This window comes from Melozone crissalis, unplaced genomic scaffold (genome assembly GCF_028551555.1).
Source record: "Melozone crissalis strain CALT ecotype California unplaced genomic scaffold, PUWL_Pcris_2 ptg000004l_1, whole genome shotgun sequence".
Taxonomy (NCBI): Eukaryota; Metazoa; Chordata; class Aves; order Passeriformes; family Passerellidae; genus Melozone; species Melozone crissalis.
Genome location: NW_026535782.1, coordinates 25,611,153 through 25,636,000, shown reverse-complemented (window position 1 = coordinate 25,636,000; position 24,848 = coordinate 25,611,153). Strand labels below are relative to the sequence as shown.

At 39.8% G+C, this 24,848-nt stretch overlaps 1 protein-coding gene across 1 annotated transcript in view; it reads right to left on the bottom strand.

Annotated features, from left to right (window-relative positions):
- HMGA2 (high mobility group AT-hook 2) overlaps window positions 1–24,147 on the bottom strand; it is a 107,817-nt gene extending 83,670 nt beyond the window's left edge. The window contains exons 1-3 of the mRNA XM_054276547.1: window positions 23,943–24,147; window positions 21,133–21,219; window positions 12,989–13,039 (exon numbers count right to left, since the gene is read on the bottom strand). Coding sequence (XP_054132522.1) covers window positions 12,989–13,039; window positions 21,133–21,219; window positions 23,943–24,053 — 249 coding nt within the window. The 5' untranslated portion in view covers window positions 24,054–24,147. The remainder of the gene's footprint in view (window positions 1–12,988; window positions 13,040–21,132; window positions 21,220–23,942) is intronic.
- Between the last annotated feature and the right edge of the window lie 701 nt (window positions 24,148–24,848).

The following is a 24,848-nucleotide window of genomic DNA, read 5'->3' as shown; positions in this document are numbered from 1 at the left end:
GATTAGACATTTTGTTAGATATCTTCCAAATAAACCATCACACATTTTTTAAATTAAATAAATGCCTTCTCCAATTTTTCAACAGCCTGATCAAGTTTGAATTACTCAAAATGAGAACTTTTCTAAAGTTTCTATCCATGACATTTTCGTAGCCCTGAATGTAGAGGAAAGGCAAGCTATGGATTCAAATTTTTACCCAGAGAAGACAAACACAGAATGGATACAGCTATGTTCACCCATGCTTCTATACTCGAACAAGGAGTCTGGAATGCTCACAGAAGTGAGAAAAAAGGACAGAATTCCTTCACTTTTTTTTCTGGTTTTAAGGTCACTAAAAGCTTTTTGGAAAACTAACACATAAAAAATGAGAAAGCTAAATACATCACAAGAGTTTGCTTCTCATTTATTATACACTCAAGATAATGGTTTCAGGGACATGAAGAAAGGTGTACAGAGCTTTGCAATGCACAAAACTTGTTCTGAGACATTACTTAATTACTATTTGAAATTTTAACCATGCAAAGAAAAGCACAGTGATTTATAATTATGCAAAAATATCATGATGACTCTAACTTCTCCAGTAAATAGCCTTTTTTGTGATTTGGCACAATGGAATTAACAACCTCTCCTTTGGAAAGCAGTTGCATATGGTTTGCCTGCAAAGGTTCTGAGATCTACTTTCTGAAATGAGCAGTGAAAGACAAAGTACCTTTCTGCTTGGAACAAGATTATTATTAAGAATATAATTTTGAAACATTTCTGTGCTCATGTGCCAGAGCATAATTTCTCTTTGTTGTTCTCTGCACAATGGATATTGTCTTTATCTAAAGGATTTGTTCTAGTTTAAACAAAGCACAATGTGCAAAACCTTCTCCCTCAAGATATGCTGCAGATCAAAGGGCAAATTCTTTCCCTTTCTCAAAACCATAATAGGTGTTTTTTTGTTATCATAACTAGGAAAGGGTTTCCAATTTATATATCACCATTTACAAGCCTTTGGAGGGAGAAATTCTGACTTCAACCAAGTAAGTTGGAGTCTTGCTATTGGATTCACTTCAGTGGAGGCACTACTTTACAAAGACTCACCTTAAAAGGAATTTGTTTCAGTGACTAATATGCCCTCAGTATGTATCTACCTATGACCACAGCTCAATGAAAGTTATGCATGCAGAAAAAGCAAGATAATTCAGGCATTTTCAAAACCACATCTTCATATATCTTTAAAAATTCGATTAAGGTTACAGTACAAGTCTGTCCATATTTCACTTTTCAAATCGTTCACAGAAATTATTAAAGAAGAAAGAAGTATTACTGCTCATTTGTAATTAAAAAAGCAAAAATTAAAATCTTCTGTATGTATCTCTGTACAAGTCCAGTCCACCTGTTACTCACACAGTGACTGCTCAAAACTTAGCTGACATTAATAATAAATTTATTTTATTCAGAGATTTAGTCAAATACTGCTTGTTATGTAAGTCACCATAGAGTTTCTCTTAAACATGTACAAATGATCTTCCTCAAATTACCTGAGTTTCATGCAAACAGTTTCATGCAAACTCACACAATTTATAGAGCTTTTAACCAAGCAGCAGACACAGTCATGTACCACATTAGTGGCAGACGGGAGAAGGGAGGGAGAAGGGCTGAAATCCAGGCAAGTGATTTCATTAACTTCAACAAACCTAATATTTTATCACACATCTCCTTGCTACATATTCAATCTATTAGACCAGGGGCATCATGTCTCACTGGTAGACCATTTGTCAGTCTACCTACCTCAAAGAGACTTAGGTGTAAAGCTTGATGAAACAATTGCTTGAATAGTCATTTTTGACTTGAATGGGAAGCTTGCAGAAGTATCTTCAAAACTTCATACACCTCTGACACCTCCAAATAGTTTATGAATGTTAATGCACATTAATGAATGCAACAGTGCATGCCATGACAGAGGGCACTTTGTCTCCTCTACATATTCAATGCTTTGATCCAAGTACTGTATATGCTTCATCAATTGTGTGAGATGATATTTTCAAAACCCAAGTAAAGAGTTGAACATGGAAGGAGGGTCCCCAAGCAGATTTCTCAGGCATTTAGCATCATTAACAGGAAACTGAGCAGGAGAAGCAGCCAGAGCCTGAATGGGTTCTCTGTGAATACTAAGGAAACCCCAACAATATGTTAACACAATGCAATTTTGATAAGATCATAACAGTGAAGCTTACATATGTGTTCCTATTACATCTTGTAAAAGGCTCCAATTGTTATTAGGATAATTGATAACAGTCAAAATGGATTTGGGTAATATATTAGGTAAAGTCATGAATCCTGCTCCATACAGAAACTACCAATCTGACTGTTATCAAGCTCTCAGCAGTTATTCAGAACAGACACAAAGTAAAAACCCTAAATTGTGCCAATTCATTCATTATCTTTGATTCTCCAAAATGGAGACTGCCACCATTGGCAAGTGAGTTTTAATCAAAGCAAACCAACCTCTGCGGACCAAACGCCATTCCCACTGACACCAATACAGATATACAATCAAATTTAACTTATCAGTACTATTATTTAAATCATCTGAGTAGCACCAAAGCCTGACCCTGCAGTTCCATAGTTCAACAGCTGTCAGGACTGACAGAGTAGAATAAAACAAACTGAAAATAGAGAGTTTATTTTAAAGAAGTGAAAAGAAAAAGCAGAATAAAGACATACATTATTCATTACTAGTCTCCTAAAACTGCTATGGAAATAGCACTTATAAAAATATATAACTGAGCTGCGAAAAAAACCCCTGAAACTCTACAATATCTACAATGATAACAGGGAATACAATTTAAACTGGCAAGAGAAGGAATTAATGTCACATGCAAATAAACTGCAGCAAGCTGTTGCCAGCTAAATTCTAGCATCTGTGCTATACAACACACAAATAATATCTTATGTATGTGAAGATTTCACTAGAGTGGGGTTGGATCCATCTATTCTCCACAGCTATCTCTGGAAGTTCTTCAGTTGCCCAGTATTTTCTTACTAACCTTCAAGCCCCCTATGTTTAATTAGGTGAACATGTGCAAAACTGATAATCTAAGGCAGCTAGCCTTACCTCCCCACTAAAACTCCATTTCAAGTTTCAGCCAACAGCCATCCAAAATCTGGCTCCATCCCTGGAAGCCTTCAGAGCTACGAATTACCAGGACAGAGCATAGCACTGTTCACAGTGCTCAGGTGCAGCCTGGGCATCAGCATCTGTGAGCAAGACCATTCAGAGGGGGTCTACCTATTAGCAAATGTGATGAAGATTTACATCCACACCTCCCATATAATTGTCCCAACCACAAGCTCCTGTGTTCTCCTGGATGAGAAGTGTTCTCCAACCCTTCTCTTGAAGCTGAAATGCCATGCAGAGAAAATGCTACACAATTTTTGAGTGCTAATTAAGGCAGTTTTCAACACTTAGGATGGGAAAGACTTTTATCCTTGAGTCCAACCACTAATCCTGTACTGCCAAGTCCACCACTAAACTATGACCCTAAGGACCACATCTGTATGTTTTCTAAATATCTCTGGAGATAATACATAGACTTCTTAAGTTTTCTAGGAGCCTGTCCTGGAAGGGAACAGATGATAGAACCTAAAATGCTAGTGACACAGGCTGTAGCTTGGGTGAAATGGATTCCCTGCAATGTTATGCCATGAAAGAAAAAGGATGAAACCCAGAGATGCCTGCATTTGAGAGATAAATCCACATTCCCCTCCCATCAGCACAGGGTGGCTGGTAGCTGCCCTTGAGCAGAAGCAAGACTTCCTTCCTCAAATGAAATGAAATGAAATGAAATCACTGCAACATCAAAACAACCAAGAAGCAGCCTCCTTGTCTCACTGTATTGCAAAGAAGGAAATCATATCCTATGAACAGCCTAGAGTAACAGCAAGGCTAATTAGCATCTTCTGTGCAACCAGAACCATTCTGAACAGAGAGCAACGCAGAAATGCAAAACAAACAGTGCTGACAGCATTATAAACCTCCACTCCACAACTATATGCATCTCAACATATGGCTTTTTCATTCAGACTGTCATCTTCCCAGGCCTCCATGTTTCCCATTTTCCCCAAGACTGAAAATATCTGGATTCTCTTGGACCTGAAAAGATTTCTTCCTCTTCTAGCAGCAGTGTCACTATTGCATCTTTGATTCATCAAACTACATATCCCAATCTGACTATTCAAGCAATTCAGCTTGTGAAGGCACAATTTTCAAATGTCAGAGTCTTGTCCCTCTACTTTTATTTTGGTTTTCCTGTGCAGTCTGATGAATATCTCACTTAGGGACTTGTAAATGCTATTGTAAACTATGCTTCATTTATATTTTAAATGGGAACTACCACAAAAGAAATTCAAAACAGAAAAGAAAAAAAGAAAATAGTTTTCTTCACGAAGTGTTGTGTGCTACAGAATTAGAAGATGATTCCTGGTGAGGATATTTTGCAGCTATTTAATGGAGGGAGCCCATCTTCTTGTTGAAAATCTAGCCTCATACCTTAAATGTAATACTGAACTGTAATTTGAAGTGAGGCTTAGAGTCAGGATTAAGAAAGAGGAAATAACAATACTTGCACTTAAAAGCATATAATGACTTTCATTCAAACACCTGAAAATAATCTCTAAATATTAATTATCACAGTATCAGTCTCCCCCAAACTCTTCCAGAAGAGGATCAACACGGCATTCCTTTGGCATCCAAATTGCCTGCTTGGATCTGTACAGAATGCAGACAAAGCTGAAAGTATTACCTGCCTTTAATTATTATGGTAACTTTTAATTGACAGGAGTAAACTCACCCACACAGGGACTGAGTGCCATTTATAAGATGGCCTTTTATTGCAGAGAAGAAATTTGATATCTTCCTGTAGGGCTATTGCACTATGGGGGCTTGTAGTATAAAGCAGAATTAAATTAAATTAAATTGTGTTAAAGGAGAGGCACAATTAGTCAAAAATTTTAAGAAAACCTAGGAGTCTTGACTCCAAATCTTCTCTTCTGGATCACACATTAAAACATGAGTTTTCATTCCTTCTGCAGCACTATCTTTCAAGAGGACAGGGAATGGAAATAGATGAGGTGACTCATCTATTTCTAGATGAGGTGACATGGAATGGCCCTGTCCAGCTATGACTCAAGACTGGCTAATGCTCAAAAGGAGAGTAACCATATTTCAAATATTCAAGGAACCAGACACCTCATTTTTGTGACTATGTCTGTCATTTAATCAATCAGTATTAGACTTCTAAGTAATCAAGCAAGGTACAAAGATGAAAAAAATATCATCATTATGCATCTGATATCCTTCAGGCTTGTATGTGGGATTGGTTCACAACCCTTCAGACTCCAGAATCTCTTCATTCTATCCTGTATATGGAACCACAGAATCACAGTCATTTCAGTTGGAAAAGAATTCTAAGATCATCAAGTTCAGCCATTAAGCCAGCACGGCCAAGCCCACCACTAGACCATGTCCCTAAGGTCCACATCTACATGTCTTTCAAATATCTGGAGGGATGATATATATACATTTTAAATACCTTACTCCTACTCCTCACTACCCCTCACTACTCACCAGCTAGACATACACCAGAGATACTGAAATTGTCACACCTGAATTTATAGAAACATGTAAAAAAACATCTATTGGTTTAAAATTCAGGATTGAAAAGTGAAATGTTTCCCTTCCTGCCTCATCCAATGCACGCTCAAGCAAGCTTTACTGGAGGAGGATGGCCTTGAGCTGAAGGCATAGGGCAGGCTGCCAGGAAATCCGAGTTCTATTCCTGGCTCTCCTACAGATTTCCTTGGGCAAGGCAATTAACCTTGTGGAGTACACTTTCAATGGAGGTGAGGCCCAGCTTCTCTTTCTGCATTCATAACATTTTCAATGGTGAAAATGGAAATGCACGAGCAAGAATGAGTGCCTGTACTTTTCTTTACCTGATTTTCTGTCAGGTATTTGGATGCATGGTTGCTGATAACTGAGCTAGTAAAAAACCCTAAGAATTCAAACACTGCAGGCACAAAAATGCCTCCTGATCTTGCCACAAACAACCCCAGTGCTGAGTTTCCTCATAGTAAAACGGGCAGTGGGGCTTCTAAAGCCAAAGTACACAGCCAAACGGAAAACTGATTTTTAACGTTCTTGAACACCTGTTATCTGAGATCATAAAAAGGGAATTGCTAAGAATTTCAGTTTGCCTTTCCCTAGAGATGCTCTGATTTTACCTGGTGCATTTTTTTACCTGATAAAATTTCCTCTTTGGACCTCAAATAGAACAAAAGACTTTTCCCTTAAGTAGTCTGAAATGTCAGATGAAATCAAAATTCTTTTTCAGCTGAGATGATATCTTTTAATATACCTTAAAAGAAGTGGAAATGAATTAGAGAATGAGTGAAATATCAGTTTGCTAATATAAATGCATTTTAGAAAACAAATATCATGGCTAAATTTTCTGTTGTGGTATTTTTCAAATAAATGTTGCCACATCCATTTATACCAACAAAGAACAGGACTCTGAAATTCCAAGGAAGGACATCATTTGCTTAGAAAAATGTCTAAAGAAATAAAGACACATATCTCTCTGAACACTAGGGAGACAGAATGTATTTTTAGTGATTTTTTTGGTGCATTTGGTACAAGGATTTTATTCCTTTCCTGAAATGTTGAGTTGAAAAGTAAAAAAAGCAAACAACCAAATATTGGCAAAAGAAAAAAAAAAAGAGCATCTGTGAGACAGAGGAGAAAAGTTTACAATCACTTTTTTTTCCAAAATGTTCATGATTTGAGAGATTATTTCTTTTACAGGTCATCTGAACTGGAAAGTAAGTGTATAGGTATCAAGATTTTAAGGCTTTTCATTCATGCCCTCAATCCACTTCCTAAGTTTAGGAATTAAGGATAGGTCAATAGTCCTTTTTCATAATTATAAAATGCCTTCAGGCTCTTTAGACCACTGAAACAATGAACACTCTCAGGTGATGTTCTTGCCCACACAGATGTAGAACATGTTCAAGAAAGAAGGTATTTTATATTACCAAGTTATAAAACAGTACCTATGACCTCCAGAAGGAAGCTAAGGTTTTTTGGAAATTAAAGTAACTGCAGCTCATGTAAATTTTCACTATGTGCTTCACACGAAGTAGTAACACCGCAGATACAGCAGTCAAAAGTTGTAAAGAATCAAAATAACTGAAATTATGTTATTCTTCCAAGAATAAGAAACAGAATTTTTATCTGTGCTATCTTCTGTAATTGCATAAATACTAACCTTTTCATTCATCATCCAATATACAAAATATGAATTTTATCTCAGCCATTTCTTGCTCCAAATGGACCCAGTAGTACTTCATTTAAACAAACACATGTTCTCTTAACAGCAGAATCTCTAGCCTAGCTTAGGGATAAACTAGTAAGCACCACATCAGAGAGGGGAAAGTCTCACACTAACCTTTTGCTATCTAAGAGTCAATTATATGTCTTATTTCATTGTCTAGGTTGTCTTCAATAGCATCAAAAGATTAATATCTCCAGCTGAGAATTCACCACTGCTATAACAAAGCCTTCTTTGGAGCAGGATGGACTATGATCTCAGAACGTTCTTCTCTCTCTCTATCACCCAGTGAATAAGATTGCATGAATTTAAGCATCTCCTAGACCATGACTTCATATGAGACAAAAAAGACTGCCTGCATAAGAAGTAAGAAAAATTAGTCAAATGACTTCACATCACAGAGTATGTCACTATCAGGCAGAAACTTGACTTAGAAACTTGACTTAGGCGTGGAAAGGCTCAGTGTTCACATATTCACAGGATATTTTGAGTTGAATGGGATCCATAGGGATCATCAGGTCCAAGTTCAAGTGAATGTCTGTATGGGCATTGAAGCCACAACCTTGGTGTTACTAAAATCATGCTCTGACCAAATGAGCTAATAGGGGCAAGAAATAGCCTCAAAACATTGATAGGTCCTCTGAGGCAATGGGATTTTTTTTGGTATGTATTTCTTCAAAATTAAGAACCTCATTTTCAAAATCTTAATGAGCACTAAAAATTCTTGCCCTGACACAGGAACTGCTGGCATAGAAAAATCTCACCAATTCCATGTTCAAGATTTTGTATCTCAGCTATGTCGGAATTGAACTGGAAATAATCGGAAGAAAAATTTACTATAAAAAAGCATTTTTGTAATTTTTTTTAAATGTGGTTTGGCACTGCTTAAATTGGCATTCTGTATAAAATGAAACTCTGCCCTTATTTTAAAAAGTACTATAATCATCAATCATATAATAATCAAATGGTTTGGGTTGGAAGGGAACTGAAAGATCACGTAGTTCCAACACCCTGCCATAAGCTAACACACCTTTCACTAGACCAGGTTGCTCAAAGCCTCATCTACCTTGGCCTTGAGCACTCCCAGGGGTGGGACATTCACAATTTCTCTGAACAATTGTTCCAGTGTCTCACCACCCTCACAGTAAGCAATTTCCTCTTAATATCTAACCTGAACCACTCTCTTCCAGTTTAAAGCCATTTCCCCTTGCCCTGTCACTACAGGTCCTTGTAAGAAGTCCATCTCCATTTTTCTTGTGGCTCTCTCTGCTTACTGGGAGGCTGCTCTATGGTCTGTCTGAAGCCTTCCCCAGGCTGAACAGCCCCTTCTCTCTCAGCTTGTCTAGATGATCATGACTAGGATCAGATTAAAAATCTGCTTAAGGAAATTAATTTCTTACAATCTCTTATTTCCTACCAAACTGAAATATGCGCTCTATACTGTCTAGAAGCAAACAAAATTGTTGGAAGTTTTCTGAACAAGTCACAGTTCTTACTTAGGCTTCAGTGATGAGACACACAAGCAGATGCTTCACATGCATCCCACATGTCCCTGCTCAGAAGGTCACCAACCATCTTCTGCTGTTACAATCACACAAATTCTAGAATTGCATCTATCCATCTTTTAGAACAACTACATGGCATGGAATCAGCCATCTCTTCTCCTCACCAAAGTCCTGCTCAAGGCTGTAAAAAGCTCTGGACTGTTCCCCTGGAACAATTCTGCCATTCTATGCAGAGTGTCTATGGTTCAAGTCAAACAATTTGGAAATGCAAAAAAAACTCTACCTAAAGACTCAACAGAAACAATGGAAATTAAAAATTAATACCCTTTTCTGCATCAACTTCCAAACTGGATTTCAGATTCCTCCATTAAACTGATGCCTGAGAGCACTAGAAGACTATGGAATTTCCAGGGCCTTCCAATGCAGCTCTTTGGAACAAACAGCAAAACAATTGATTACTTAGTCCTCTGCTCTACTCATATACCTTCAGTCCCTTCCTTTCAGTCAAATTATAGGCATACACAAATGAAATTAATAAAATAAAAAACCTTTGATCTTTACAAAGGACTACCATGAGCAAAACAGTCTCTGAGTCCATGAGCAGCAGCACCAGGCTTCAATGGCAAACACGTGCCCCTGATGAAGTTAATGACAAACCTTTCACTGACTCCTGCGAATGTGAATTTGACTTTATGCCTGTGCTACATAAAATAATTCTGCAAATAAAAACCAGGTTGCTTCATAGGCTTTTTTTTAAGCATCAAAGGCTATGTCTACAATATGGACCACAGGATGGTGCTGAGGACCTAAGGTCCAAACCACACACCTTTCAAGAGGTTTTGTTTCACTCTAGCCTAGTCCTGTGGCTTGAATGTCTAACAGACTGTACTTCTACAGCACATCTTCCAATTTGGTTCCATTTGAAAGGAGTCCTACCAATGATCTCTGGGACCACTACACAATACATACAGTAAGTGGGGAAAATCAGGAGCTGCATTTCCGAAGCATACTCCTGATTTGACCTAACACACTAATGCAGATGCATCCAAGGAGCTTAGAATATGTCTGTGAAATAAAACCTCTAAAATTAAGGAGTACTGAGGCCCCCATGAAGAGGGTTAATAGGTAATAGACTCACAGCCTTCAATGTGTTCACATGGGTGCAGCAACCTCCAGTGAAGGTGAGTTTTACAGCAGCAAGCACTGTGTTTCTGATTTCAACTATGCTCATTTCCCACCTGCTTGACCTTGTTATTTTCAGGACTTTTATTCAATTAGCCCTCAACATTTAGAAAGCTTTTCTATGTAGCTGAATATTTTATTTTCAGAAGATTTTGTTTCATCTTGACTGTCTATTCTATAGGGTCTTCTGTCCCTTGACAGCTTTGTAAAGTACACATTATTGCATTAAAAAGATCATCTGATGTCTCACATGTTTGTGATAAACTGGGCTTTTTACCCTCTTCACTTGGGTTCTTCCTCCCCCTCTCAGTTTTATACTAGTCAAAAAAGATTTACTTCTCTTCTAAAAAATAATATATAAATAAATACACTGTGAATCACAAACATTAAATACTTAATTTGAACCAGCAGAAAGACCAGCTACCGGAATTCTACAGTGGTCTGTTAGCTTGTATGTCTCTGCATGTGCATATTGAAGGAAACAGCAGAAATAATATTTTACAATTTGATGAACAACATATGACACAGAACTTATAGGCTCCCAAAAAAAGGGTTATAAACTTATGAAAATGTAGAATTCTGCCCTCTCCAACAAAAAAACCCTACACGCTCCTTACTTGCACAGATACTAAACCATCATCAGTAAGGCCTGACATATAAATAAATTGGATTAAGGAAATATATAATCATTAAGGATTAAACTGAAATATGTGTGATAAAACGGGACATTTTCTGACTACATGTTGGAGGTCTAAACAAAAAGGATGATGCTGTACCATCTGCTTTCAGGCAGACTCCTCCCCTGAGTTCAACTACAAGCTAGAAGGAGCCCATGAACTCAATTGAAACTGGAGAGAAAAAAGAGAAGGGGGACAAACTCTTCAGACCATGAGAATCAAACATGCCATTATCTCAATGCAAGCTGCAGATTTGGAGAATTATCTCTACAAATTACAAGAAGCAATCATACCATCAGAATGACAAAGTAAAAAAGACTATGCTTTCAATAGGTGCAACAGCAAAGTAATACTGAGTTGCAAAATATGCATTAATTTTTTTTTTAAAAAGAGTGAGTCTTGAAAGTATTGGTCTCATAATAAAGTAATGCATACAACTCATTTCAGTTATTCCCACTTCTGAAAATCAGATTCTTGACTTGACAAATAGCCCATTCCATACTGAATGCTCCACTGATACTGCCTATTCTTTCTTCCCCATAAAAACACAAACACAGAAGGGAAACATTCTACAAGCTGTCAAAGGTGCTGTATTAGCCCTTTTTTACTGAAAACTCACCTTAGTTTCTGACAATGAGTACTTGGAAGAGAAAACGTTTTTAGTGTGTCAGGTTTATGCCTTTTCCCCAAACTCTTCAACTATTCACCTGTCACACATTGCTAACTCAGAGGGGATGGCTTGACTATTATAAATTAATTACTCTCATAAACCAAGTATTTTTGCTGTTTCCCAGGGATTGCACCCAAGGTGAGGATCAAGCAAGCAACACTCAGCATCCAGATATGCAAGGTTCAAGCCAGATGGGAGGAAGCAGAGAGAAACTGACCCACGTTTTACTGCATCTGGCATTTGCCTTCCCCAAGCTGCTTATGAGATCACCAGCATAGATACATTCCATAAGTCACTTTTTCAATGCCAGTAAGCTTCCTCATGTACCTGAAAAGTGCCTGACCTAAAAACTACATGTATAAACCACTCATCTAGTATGCAGTGGTCTGTTTTCTCCAAAGAAATATCTTGTGGAACATTCACTGGAAAATGCAATAGAACTAGTTCTTAAAGAGACTGCTAAAGCCAGCTTTCCTGTGTTTAGTGGCTAATACTCTGGGGAACCTTAGCTGTAGTTTTCAGTACCTTCTTGTGCTGTTTGAGATTTTGCAAGCATAAAGAACTGAACAAAATGGAGGGGGAAATGACGGGACTGACAAGAGGAAAGAGAATACAGAGTGAAACTAGGGTTTGAAATTGAGATGGTGGGGGTGGATTTGAAATGGAAGTTTAAAGAAAAATGTTGAGCAGGGAAAGGAAACTGGAAAAAGGAGATCAGAAATGTTAACTTGTGATGAAGCACACAGCCACACCTTTTTATCATCTAATATTCAATCCCATTTTCCAAGTGACACCCCATGGGAAAGCCCATACACAAGTGAAAAACATGCAGAGGAGAGGTGCACCAGGCTCATTAGCTGTAAACATCAGTGAGGATACAAAATTTCAAGTACCTAAGAATTAAATACTTCCATTGCCAAAGAATAAAAACACACTTCTGATAGACACTTCTAAAGACTAAATGGGGTCAGGAAAGGTGGAAACTTTTAATGAAATATATTACCAGTCACTACAAATATATGAGGCATGAAAATGACTATGAGTGGGAAAACTAAGTTCTACGCACAAGTATCCTGCGGTTCATCTGTGCTCTTTCTCACTGGATTTAAGGAAAATATTCATGTTTTCAGGCAATGTAGAACAAAAGCATTTTGGTTTTCAAACTTTATCTCCTGTACCCTACATCTGAGTCTTATCACCCCTCTGATGTCCCATAGTGCCCCTTTATAACCTTTGTTACTCAATTACTGAACAAGTTATCTCATTGTTACTCTCTTTTGAAGGAAGAGTTGAGCCTCTTTTCATGCTGATAAGATAGGCATAAATATTCACTGGAAGCAAACATTCAATTGTAAAGTGTCTTGAGCAAACTACCAGAGTCTAAAGGTAGGAAGCGGTGATCAACTTCTTTGCTCTCTTAACCCTTTAGTCAATCCACCAGAACAAAGAGACACAGAAGATAGATGCTTTTCTTACAAATGAAATTACTGTTCTCTAAAGGAACGGACTTTATAACGTGCTTTACATTTATAACATGCTTTATAACACAGCAAATAAATCTGGAAGTGAAATACCTACCCATTTTCTGGGCCGGCCTCTAGGTCGCTTTTCACCAGTGGCTTCTGCTTTCTGTAAAAGAAACACAACATATTTTATACCTCAGCATTACTTAACAGCCTCAGTAACTAGGAACTCCTTTCCTGTAACATTAGCTACAACCATATCTCTTGGGTGGCACCAGGCCCCCCAGCTAAGCCGTGTGTTTTCTGGCAGAATGTGTGACTATGCTCCTTTTCTCTGACATTTCCTAGGCAGCGCCTCACCTGCACCCAAGTGTGTCCCCAGCCCTGATCCACACTGTGTCAGGGCCATGGAGAGGTGCGCCCACACAGCCCCAGCTGCCCAGGGCCCTCTGCAGAGCCACACTGTGTCAGGCAGGGCCATGGAGGAGTGTGCCCACACAGCCCCGGCTGCCCAGGGCCCTCTGCAGAGCTGGGGCTGTGTCAGGGCCATGGAGGAGTGTGCAAGTGTGCCCACACAGCCCCAGCTGCCCAGGGCCCTCTGCAGAGCCACACTGTGTCAGGCAGGGCCATGGAGGAGTGTGCCCACACAGCCCCGGCTGCCCAGGGCCCTCTGCAGAGCTGGGGCTGTGTCAGGGCCATGGAAGAGTGTGCAAGTGTGCCCACACAGCCCCAGCTGCCCAGGGCCCTCTGCAGAGCCACACTGTGTCAGGCAGGGCCATGGAGGAGTGTGCCCACACAGCCCCAGCTGCCCAGGGCCCTCTGCAGAGCCACACTGTGTCAGGCAGGGCCATGGAGGAGTGTGCCCACACAGCCCCGGCTGCTCAGGGCCCTCTGCAGAGCTGGGGCTGTGTCAGGGCCATGGAGGAGTGTGCCCACACAGCCCCAGCTGCCCAGGGCCCTCTGCAGAGCCACACTGTGTCAGGCAGGGCCATGGAGGAGTGTGCCCACACAGCCCCGGCTGCTCAGGGCCCTCTGCAGAGCCAAGGTGCCCTGGCCAGTCACCCAACATGCATGCTGATGGTGGGGACACAGGGCAATTGGGAAACATGGGAACCTCCAAGAACATCAAATCTAGTCTTTCATATGCCATCAAAAAGTACTTGAAGATACTAAATTAAAAATACAGCCTGTTTCAAGTTTGATCAAAGCAGTTTACAGCAGCTACAATACATTTTTTAGTCTCATTATGTTCATGCATGAAAGTAATCAGGACAAAATATCACCATGAACATGTCTATGTTCTTATTGGGAAACAATGTTTCTACTTTTCACATGAAGTTTTCCAGGTAAAAGCACACCTTTAGGCTATAAGTAAACCTTCCATGGCCCAAAACACACCTTCCCTGTCCAGGTTTAAGGGAACAAAGTGGAAGAGGCCCTAGAAGTGACCGCTGTATTTATGTAAGCCCAGCAGTTGCTCCTGGAGCTCAGCTTAAAGGAAATATGGGTCCTTTTATAAGCTCTTCCACTAATTCCACTGAGTGACATTGTGAATACTACCACTAATAACAGTACTTAGTAGTACACTAAAAAATTTACAGAGTTTAAAATGAAAATTCCCGGTTATTCTCTCTAGCTAGGCTATGTTCATCCATACACTCCACCAGGTAAATCATCCTGTTCCACTCAAGATTTTGTCACCACCTGTAGTCAGGGCAGAACTTGCCAGATACAAGGTCTCCAAGAAAGAAGACTTTCAGTATACGTGAATTGTGTTCCTTTGGTTTTTTCCCTCCGGTTAACTGTATGTATATTTGATTTGCCCTTAGAAATTAACTGTGCCATTAAATAAATCACTTGCTGGTCAATCACTGTAACATACACTGTAACCCAATGCTGTGCAAATCGGATCTCTCTAAAAGAGAACTTGAACTGAGGAACTAATGGAGGAATCTCTACAAAAAAACCTGCCCTGTGAGTTAAACGCAATTACTTTGAAATAAATACCTCACAATAAGAAAGCTGTGAAAAATAAAATTCACACTCCTGAAGGGCAAAATTATCACTCAGACTTGTTAAAAGAGTAAACTTGAGCTTTAATAGTTTATACCGGTGTTACATGTAAGGTGAAACCCTCTTAAGAGAATACTTGTTAAAGTGCATTTACTATATCCTGTAGCTGTCTATTTCAGAGTTTTGTTTCCTTTAAGCGGTCAATTTCTTTATACCTTGTAACCTGAAGGATGCAAAAAACCAGATATGGTTTAGTGTTGATAACCTGCAGCTCCCTGCTTCTACGTTTACTGCATGAAACACAGGGCATAAATCTTAAAAAGAAATATCAGTTATAATTGGTCTTAACAAATCAACACTTGACATGTTATCAGAGCACTAAGGCTATTTATTTTCTTGTGTGTATTACTGCATCTGAAGGAAAGATCCTTTTCCAAAACTCTATTAAAAAAATAATTAACTTTTTGAGTACAAAACTACTTTGGTCTAATAATTAAAGTCCCTACAAACCTGACACGAATTTTAGCTTCAAATTATAATGAACATGAGAGATTTCTTTGAATAATTAATCTTTGCTTCCTGCCATAAACTGTCACACAGGGTGGCCGCTTCCCATGCAGCTCAGCAGTGCTGAGCTCTACCACCACCAAAGGTCCACATCAGAAGTGGCCAGTGTTCCTGCTGGCTAGTTTGGGTAATGGTTTGTCAAGTGCTTGGGGACTGTGCAGATTGAAAGGCACTATATTCCTGCAGTATTTTACTTCCACCTCATGTTAGAAGAAAAACATTTCCATAGCTCTTATCAAAACCAAATCTTTCCCAGAGGTGAGCTGAGCAAACAGCCAGGCATGCCAAAGGTGATGTTTTGGTACAGAGAGATTCTGTAAGTAAATAGCAAGGTTTTCACAGATTAAACTGCAGAAAATGAATGACAAGAACCTCCAAAGTGGAAGTTTTAATCTCCTTTTCAAGAGAAGAGCAAGACAAAACAGTTTGAGAGTAAATGAAAGGAGCAGTAGCAGCACAGTGGTAATGATAAATACATGAAGTTCAGAAAAATATTCCACCTCCTTCCCTCTTTTTTCAGCCTGCATTTTGCTAAAATACTGTATTTTAGTTAAGTGCTGTATTTTCTCCAATAGCATTAGACTTTCTTTTAACAGAAGCCTTGAAGAAATGTTTTACTGTGTATAAGCTAGGTAATCCATTGCTTCTCCATGAAAGCACTAATACATTCCCTTTCCCCTTGAACAGATTTTTGCACCATCAGAAACACTCCAGTCTGTTGGCTCTTGGCTTTAATTGAAGCGTTGCCTCTGAAGCTAGGGGCAAATCCTGACAGAGCTCCAGGCCACGCAGAGGTGGTGTTTCGTCAGGGGGTTTTTAACATTTGGTGCTACTATGCTATGAGGCACGACCTTGCTTTTTACAGCTAAAACATGAAATCACCAAAGCTTAAACAAGGGTCAGGTATGTTATCAAACACAAAATGTATTTCATTAAAAATAGGAAATTTCTTATAAACAATAATATGAACACACCATTTTTGCAATGTCACATTTGAGGAACAGAACTACACTTTCTCACATTTAAAAGCATGATCTATATGGGAAGTGGTTTTTATTTATCACAGGTGAGAAAGATCATAATTCAGTCACTGCTATCTGGAAGTGAGCTAACAGTCCCCAGGAAGCTGTGCAATCCACTTAAGCCCTGTACCACGGGGCCATGAAACCCTGCTTCCAAACAGCTACTCTCAGCAACTCTAGGACTTGACTGCCCATGATCTCTGCCTCCTTATTACAAAAATGTGCTGTACCCAGCCAGAAAGCAAGGCTGTACTACTGAAAGCAATGAACAAGACAAGACAAATATAAATAATTGAATGGCTATAAAGTGCTCTTTGGGCATCCATGCATTGTCAAGGAAGACCTCAAATGCAACAGAATCCATATTTGAAGAACTCTATCTACTTTGCAAAATGATCTGCTGGAGATCTCAGATAAAGTGTGTCAGAGCTGTAAGTCAGGTAAAATAAGTGATAGCTCTCAGGAGGAAGATCACTGTTGCCAAACAGAGTCAAAAGACCTAGCCCAGGAATGTATCCCTCTCAAAAAAACCACACAAGTTATTTAGTCAAAAAATACTCCTAAAAAAACTTTAGGCATTGACTAAGTACAAAAACATCACACTTTCCATGTCCTGTTTTATCCTTTTTAATGCTAAACAAAAATCAGTCTTCTGCTTTTCCTATCTTGGTCAAAACATTTGATTTTGAGGTCTCTTATTTTGTCGGAGCAATAACAATCACTTGATAAATTTGATCTTGTTTTCCCTTTAAGCTTGTAATGACTGGTGTTGATGAAAATGAATGAAGCATGGAGAAGCCAACTAGATTTTCATGACCCAATTCAGGGCAGAGTCCTCATCACATGCACTTTTCTGGTTTGTTGTTTTTTTTTCTTTTACCTTTGGACTGCTTAACCCAGGGGCATGCCTTTCTACATACCAACCTGGCCATGTAAGGTAGAGACAATAGCAAGTGTAGTCACACACAGGACCACAAGCTTTAGTTTTCAGAGAATGATGCAACAAGCCCTGTAGGCATTTTCAGTGAATCTCACTATACCAATAACTCCAACAAAACTCAACATATTTTAGCAGAAGGTAAATTTTACTAAAGAATTTATACCATTGTATATTCCTGGGACATCCCTTGACAATTCCTTTAACGACAATCATATAATAGCTACTACTCTTTTTTCTAATGTCACAAATGTGTTTCCTGCTCCCAGACAGGAAAGTATTTATGCCTACACAGTATTTTTGTCAAGCCAAACTATAGGAACTAAAAGAAAAAAAGCCCTAGAAGGGAAATGTGATGGGCTCAGAACAGAGCTCACCAAACAAATAAAATTCAACCACAAAACACCCAGGAAATTAAAAAGGAAGATTCCCCACTATGATCTTCCTGAAAAAATTAGTTGTGCTTTACAGAGAAAAAAACCCAAAACCAAATTCACATATTGTTATTTTTAAAAAAAAAAATTAAATTAATGACAGAATAACTTGTTTAAAGATGCAGACTGCATAATAACAACCTAATTGTGGGGACTCAAGTGCAAGGTGATCAGGAGTTTTTTGTCTCTACCTCTTCTTATCTATTTGGTAACACATTGTGTTCCCCCTGTTTGTGAAAATTAAACAATGGAGAAATGGTTTGGCCTTCTATAAAACACAGTTTATTTCTCGTGTCTAGTTTATAAAAACTTAGGCATGTGTGATATGCAAGGCTTTAAGGAAGAAAAAAAGTATATTACCCAAAATTAGAGTAATTGCCACATTATTAGCTGTTCAGTTAGTTTTGCAACATTTTGTATGCATTGTCAAGTTTCACATTGCTAATTTCCTAACAAGCACAGTTTGTTTTCAGATGCCCCAAGGCCAGTTTACTAAGACCAAACACAAGCTCTTAAAGCTAAAAAAAAAAACACAAAAAACCAAACCAAATTTTTTTTTAAATCCTGTGAACCAAGAAATTTTAAATATACAACACAACCACAATTCCAGGGAAAATTGTCCATCAAGTGATTTAAGGGTATTTCCTTTTTGACGTATAACAAAACGAAGCCCCAGTTCTGGAGTATTTTTAACTCACTGCCAGTTTGTGCAATACATTTTTAATTGTAATGTGTAATGCTTTGCAAGAGAACACCCAATCAATTAATCATGAGTGCCTTCTCATGGCTGCTCGGTGGGTTCTCCTGGTTGCCGTTTATCTAACATGTTGTGAACACTCTGAAGCATTTCAATGAGCTCCCTTTGAAACACACAGGGCACGCACTATTCTTTAGAAATTCCAGCCCATTCCAGCTGGGTGTATAGTGCCCAGGTTTACATGTAGAGAGGCTTAAGCTAAGATACCCAGTGCTCTTTCTGGGAGTTGAGACAGGCTGGAGCAAGTCTTAATGAATGCATGTATGCATATGTATGTGTAAATATGTGTACCACAAAACTGAACATATAGTTCACTCCTTTTAGAGGTGATACCCTCACCACCAAATGAAGCTTTCTTGCAGTGCCAAAACATTCCCATCCATATTACAGTTAGAAAAAATACTGGAAATAATATTGCATTAAAAGATACTTTGAGATACGTGGTGAAAAGCTGATCTATTTTAGAGAGGGCTAATTATCAATTTGGAAAAGGGGCTAAAATATTTATTTGAAATGTGATACCAGTCTCATTCTTCTAGTGAGGCTTTATAAGTGTTTTATGTTTTAGAGGATTTATCAAACACTTACATACTTTATCTATAAACCTAGAAACCAGTAAGACCTGTAATTACATACCCCTCAAAGGGTTTTTTTCTATTACAAAAAGAGACACGTGGTCTTTGGTCAATTTTTTACATTAGCAACACCCAAAAGCTTTAATTAGAGCAGTAACTTGATGCATTCTGAAAATCAGAATGTTACAATGAAATTACTCAGTTTGTAAATTAGACTGGGAAAGCATAACTTTGTACCAGAATCATCTGGAAAACTCTTGATTTGATAAACCTACACATATATGAATGTTTTTAAATTATTTTCTATTTATACTCATTTCCAAATCACTTATGTAAATGAAATAACGGCAATACTCCTTTCAGAGGCATCTTTTAAAAACATTTCTACAAATCATTTAAAATTTTATCTTACTACAAATGTTTTCCTAGGAAAGCCAACACTCCTAGGAGTAATATTTAAAATACTAAAGTTCACATTTGGATTTGCTAGACTAATAAAAAACTTCTCCCTCTCTTTTGAAGAGTGACGTATAAACTATTTTAACATGAATCTGAGAAATGCTTTTACTGTGTTTATACTTTAATGTATAAAGAAAAAAAAATCAACATTTTAAGCACATTACCTTGCAGAATGGCTTTGAAAGATTTTTAATACTAAACCTGTAAAGCATTTTTTACTAATTCATGGATTTCTTGACAGAACATGCTGCTTTTTTTCCAGCCCATAAAGAAAAAAAAAATAAAACCAACTAAAATTTTGAATTTAAAGACAGTTGGAAAAGTACCTCAAACAAATGTTGAAAACACTTTAAACAAAACAGACATGAAACCATAGTCACCTTTTAATGATTTAATATTTATCAGTAGTTGCTATAGTAATTTATAACACTGAAAACTATCAAACTTAATATGGTCAGTACCATAGGCATACTGAAAAATGAACCATAATTAGATGAGGACACAAATACCTTCCACACGTTTTGTCACCCACCTCCTTAAAAGATACTGATACACTTTAGCACTACAGTTCACTCCCAGATTCTGTAAGCTTTAGTGATTTAGTATCTGTAAACTAGTGCTAACTCCTGTAGAACCAACAACATAAACAAATCTCCCATATTTGTTTTCAAGCTCATACACAACAATTTGCCTTCACTAAAATATTTCCTACAGAAGGGTAAGCATGATTTGCCTTGATAACACAGCTTTTTAATGAGGTGCTTTCCCCAGTTAAAATAAAATTTAGACAAATTTTCATGTTGTATTTGTGATGTAAAATCCATGCACTAAATGCAATGACTTCAGGGAGCTTCTCCTGTAGCTGAAGGCAATCAGAACCACCAGAATAAAGTTTGGTCCCATCACCAAGCAGAAACAGTGGTTCAGAAGACTAAAAGCACTTCCAGTAAAAGTCTCTTTGAAACTGATTACTAAACATGATATAACAGGCTTTTACTGTAACTGGAAGTTTACTTTACCATCACATTTTAAAGCTGTAAATTTCAATATATGCACTTATTTCCATCAACACATAATTGGATTTACTCCTAATTAACTTATGTTTGACAAAACACTTAGCTTTAATATACAGATTTGGTCTGTAGTAGTAACAACTGTAAGTGGGCAAGAAATTAATCTTCCTCTTACAAAAATCTTAATGAAGAAAATAATATCCTTAACATTGACTTCCTTACTAGATACAGGACATCGTATGGTTCCTCATGAAATTGTTATTTCACTGATCTGTAGACTACTAAAAAAGATGCCCTTATAACTTCTGTACTTAGGGTCTTGATGTTAATTCTAATTTTAAAAATGTGAAATTCATGCTTTATGTAGCTTCCATTATCAAAAGAGTTCCAATCCCACACTTCACATCCTAAATTATTGGATTTTTTGCTACCAGTTGATAAAAAAAACAGCATAACTAATTTTTTCTCTTTATTAATCTCACCTTCTGAGCTGCTTTAGAGGGACTCTTGTTTTTGCTTCCTTTGGGTCTTCCTCTTGGTCTTTTAGGAGATGGTTCACCAGTTGGTTCCTAAATACAGGAAAACATGCTATTGTGGCAAAGAGGCTACAACTAACCCAGATGTTCTAAAGGATAAACTAAACCGAGAAGTTGCTTAAAACACATGAATTAACAGTGTTATTAAATAACATAACATTAATAATACAACATAAACAATTTAGCAACTCCAGGTAAAGGAAAAAATATATTTTGCACAATAAATGAGTTTAACTTCTCTTGCAATTACATAGAAAAACTTGGGAAAGTGTGAATATTCTAACACATAAGTTATAGCAGGAAACACATTTTTTAAAGATGGTTATGATTTCCCTCATATAAGAGCAGTTATTTAAAAAATAACACAGTTACACATTTAATTTCAATTGCATTGCATTATAGCAAGATACAATTATCACATGTAGTTTCTAGCACAAGCTTTTTGGGGGGAAAAGTTAACTACCAGAATACTGTAAAGTAAGATGAGACTACTCTCTCAAGGGGGCAATTTGTTTTTGTTGTTCTGCAGTCGGCATTATATTCACACCTATTCTAAAGAAAACTGATGCATATTAACATGCAAATTTAAATGTTTCTTCATATAAAATACTTACAAGCCAAAAAAACTCGACAAAGAAAAATTTGAAACAAAACCCCAACTCGAAAACGAGTCGACACTGACTATTTTAGCTATTTTCTTAACTAGTTCCTTTGCCTGCCAGTAAATAACCAGTCCTTAAAACTAGGTATGAATTACTAAGAATTCAGATTCCAAATATTTATTCAGTGAATCATAAACACTATAAAACTCTTCTAGTCTTGAATATTATACATTTCGTTCATATTACAGGATGCAGCAGAACTAATTAAGTGCAGTTTGTTAACTTAAACCAGTTTAAAGCCCTTCAGCTTTCGTAATTCCCGGGTAGGTTAAAGGGAGGCTGGCAAGGGGACTCCCCAAGTGCTGCAGCTCAGTGGCGAGCCCCGCAGGCGCTGCACATCTGGGCTGAGCACGTTGAGGGAGACGCGTTTTTCTTTCATTTCCACACATTTAAATGCTACAGGAGGAAAAAAAAATTAGGGAAAAAAAAAAGAAAATAGAATATAGAAAAAGAAAATAGAAAAAGAAAATAAAAAGATTAGAAAAAGAAAAAGAAAAAGAAAAAAGAAAAAAGAAAAAGCTCGGGCACAAGCCAGCAGGGTCGGTGGGTGCTGGCTGCCGGGGCTGGTCGAGGGCAATCAGGGGGTGAAGCAGAAGGGGTACAGAGCCCGCAGTCACCGGACCGATGGGAGTGAGTGTCACCAGGGGCAGAGCGAGGTAACGGGGGGCTCTGCTTTTATGGTCTCCCAAAAAAAGTACTTTCTGTGAAATTTACAGGACCATATCGGGGCGGGGGAGGGGAAGGAAGCAAAGCAGCCGGGTTTCCCCCGACTCGGGGCTCTGCTGCTCAGCGCTCTCGGCGTTTCCAGCCCCTCGAAGGCTCTCGTGGCAGTGGGGCTGATGCCAAATGAATGGGAAGTAAACACGTTTAAAGCCCGCGGACGCTCGCTTTAAAATGAGCTCCACGGACAGCCCTGCTTCTCAATCGTGACTTCCGAGGGAGGCAGGGAAAAGGCTGCGGGCGGCTCCGCGCTGCCCCCGCCGAGCTGCGGGATTAATTGGTTGCATCCGCAGGCAAAATCCTCCTTCGGCGGCGCCGGCGGAGGGGCTGCAGAGCGCGGGGGCTCCCCCGGGCCCCTCGCCCGGCGGCAGGGGCTGAGCGCGGCTGGGCAGCTCCGGGCGATGCGACAATGGCACTTCGGGAAAGGAAGGGATGGGGGTGGGGGTGGGAGTAACACACGGATCTAGCGACCTTAGCGCGAATTCGTATCTTGCGAGTCAAAAAGGGGAGCCCAGCGCGTTCGTGTCGGGGCCCAGGTGGAGGCTGTGGATGTGGGTGGAAAGGAGCACCGGGCTACGCTCCCCGCGTGCAGACACGGCAGCGTTCCCGTCGCCTCGACCTGCCTTGGGAAAGCGCCGGAGCAAAGGCAAAAGGTGTTGCAAACACAGGGCAAGCCCCCTCCGGCTACCTCCCCCACCTCCATCGGCAACGGGGGCACCTCTCTCCATACGATGAGGGGGGCGAGGGGGGGAGGTGGGGAAGGGGGGGAATCCGGGGGTGGGGGGGGGAGGAAAAAGACGGAAAAAAAAGCCTATGCGACTCTCTAGTCACCGTCCTCTCCCCCAGCCCCAGCATCTAGGGGCAGTTCAGGGGCTGGGCTGGTCAAGATCGGAGGCGGCAGCAGCGCCCGGTGGGACCCGACACATGCACACACAGGCGCGCACACAGATTGAGATATAGCGAGGGCTCAGAGAGGAGGGAGACAGGAGAGCCCCGATCCCTGCTCCTCGCTTTCGCAATTTCAAAATCAGCTCGAAATGACCCAGCGAGCGCTGGTTGGTCGGAGCCCGCGCTGCTCCATGTTCCCCATTTACATTGAAAAGCCCCAGCTCGCTCCCTGCACAATAGTGAAAGTCCCGAGGAGGCTCCGCGGTTCAGCCACGGGCAGGCAGCGCCCGGTCGCTCCGGGCTCGGGGGTCCCCCCGCCAGGGCGCCCGCCGGAGCCCCTCGCTACGCGTCTGCACCGCCTCGCCGGGAGCAGCGCACAACAAAGCCCCCCCGCCCCGTCGCCAGGACTCCTTGCAGCACAATACGTACATGTACATGCCTATAACACTATACATCTGCGGCTCTACGTATCTACACGATACTGACTTGTGGTTGTTTCCTGGGTCTGCCTCGTCCTCTCTTCTGAGGCTCTGCGGTTGCAGGTTGCTCCTGGGCAGCAGTGGAAGGCTGACCGGGTCCCTCACCTTGTGCACTCATCGTGACTTCTGCTGCTCAGCCTGAAACCAGTCTCTCCAAAGCACCTTGAAGGGGGGGAATCAAAACGAGCTCTTGCTGCTTTTGCTGCTCGCTGCCACCACCACACCGGACGTCCTGGTGCTGCCAAAAAGGAGAAGAGAAGGGGAGGAGGAGGAGGAGGAGGTGATGGTGGTAGTGGTGTTGGTGGTGGTGGAAGAGGAGGGGGAATGAATCTCTCTTACAATTTAGGAATGGTTAGTAACATGAAGCAATTCAAAAGAGGAGAGGTTAAAAAAAAAAAAAGAGGAAAGGCAGACTAAATTGCAGCCCTGGAAATGCAAGGAGAGAGGGAAATAGTCCGAGGGTAGTCGGGAGCAAACCAAGAAGAGGGGAAAAAAGCCCTACAAATTGAAAGCAAGTGGTGGCTATCGCGCTTAGATCGGATCAGGACAAATTAAGATAAGACACACTGAAAATGGACTGAGAACACTGCACAATCTTGCCAGAAGCATGCACCCTGGGAAGACGGGGATTTCGGCAGCAGCGGGAGCAGCGCGCAAAAGGAGCGATCATTTAAAAATAATAATAATAAAACGATTTGGGAGATTGAGAGGGAAAAAAAAGGGGGGGGCGGTCCTGGGTTCGTGTCTGTGATGCGAGCTCCTGGGACTGGAAATATTATTATGCGAGTCCTGCCCACGGACTAAACTAGGATGAGGGTTAAGGGAGGGAAAAAAACCCAAAACCAACAACAAAAACGAATGAAAAGAAAAGAAAAGAAAAGAAAAAGCCACCTTTACCCGTGGGTGGAAAAAC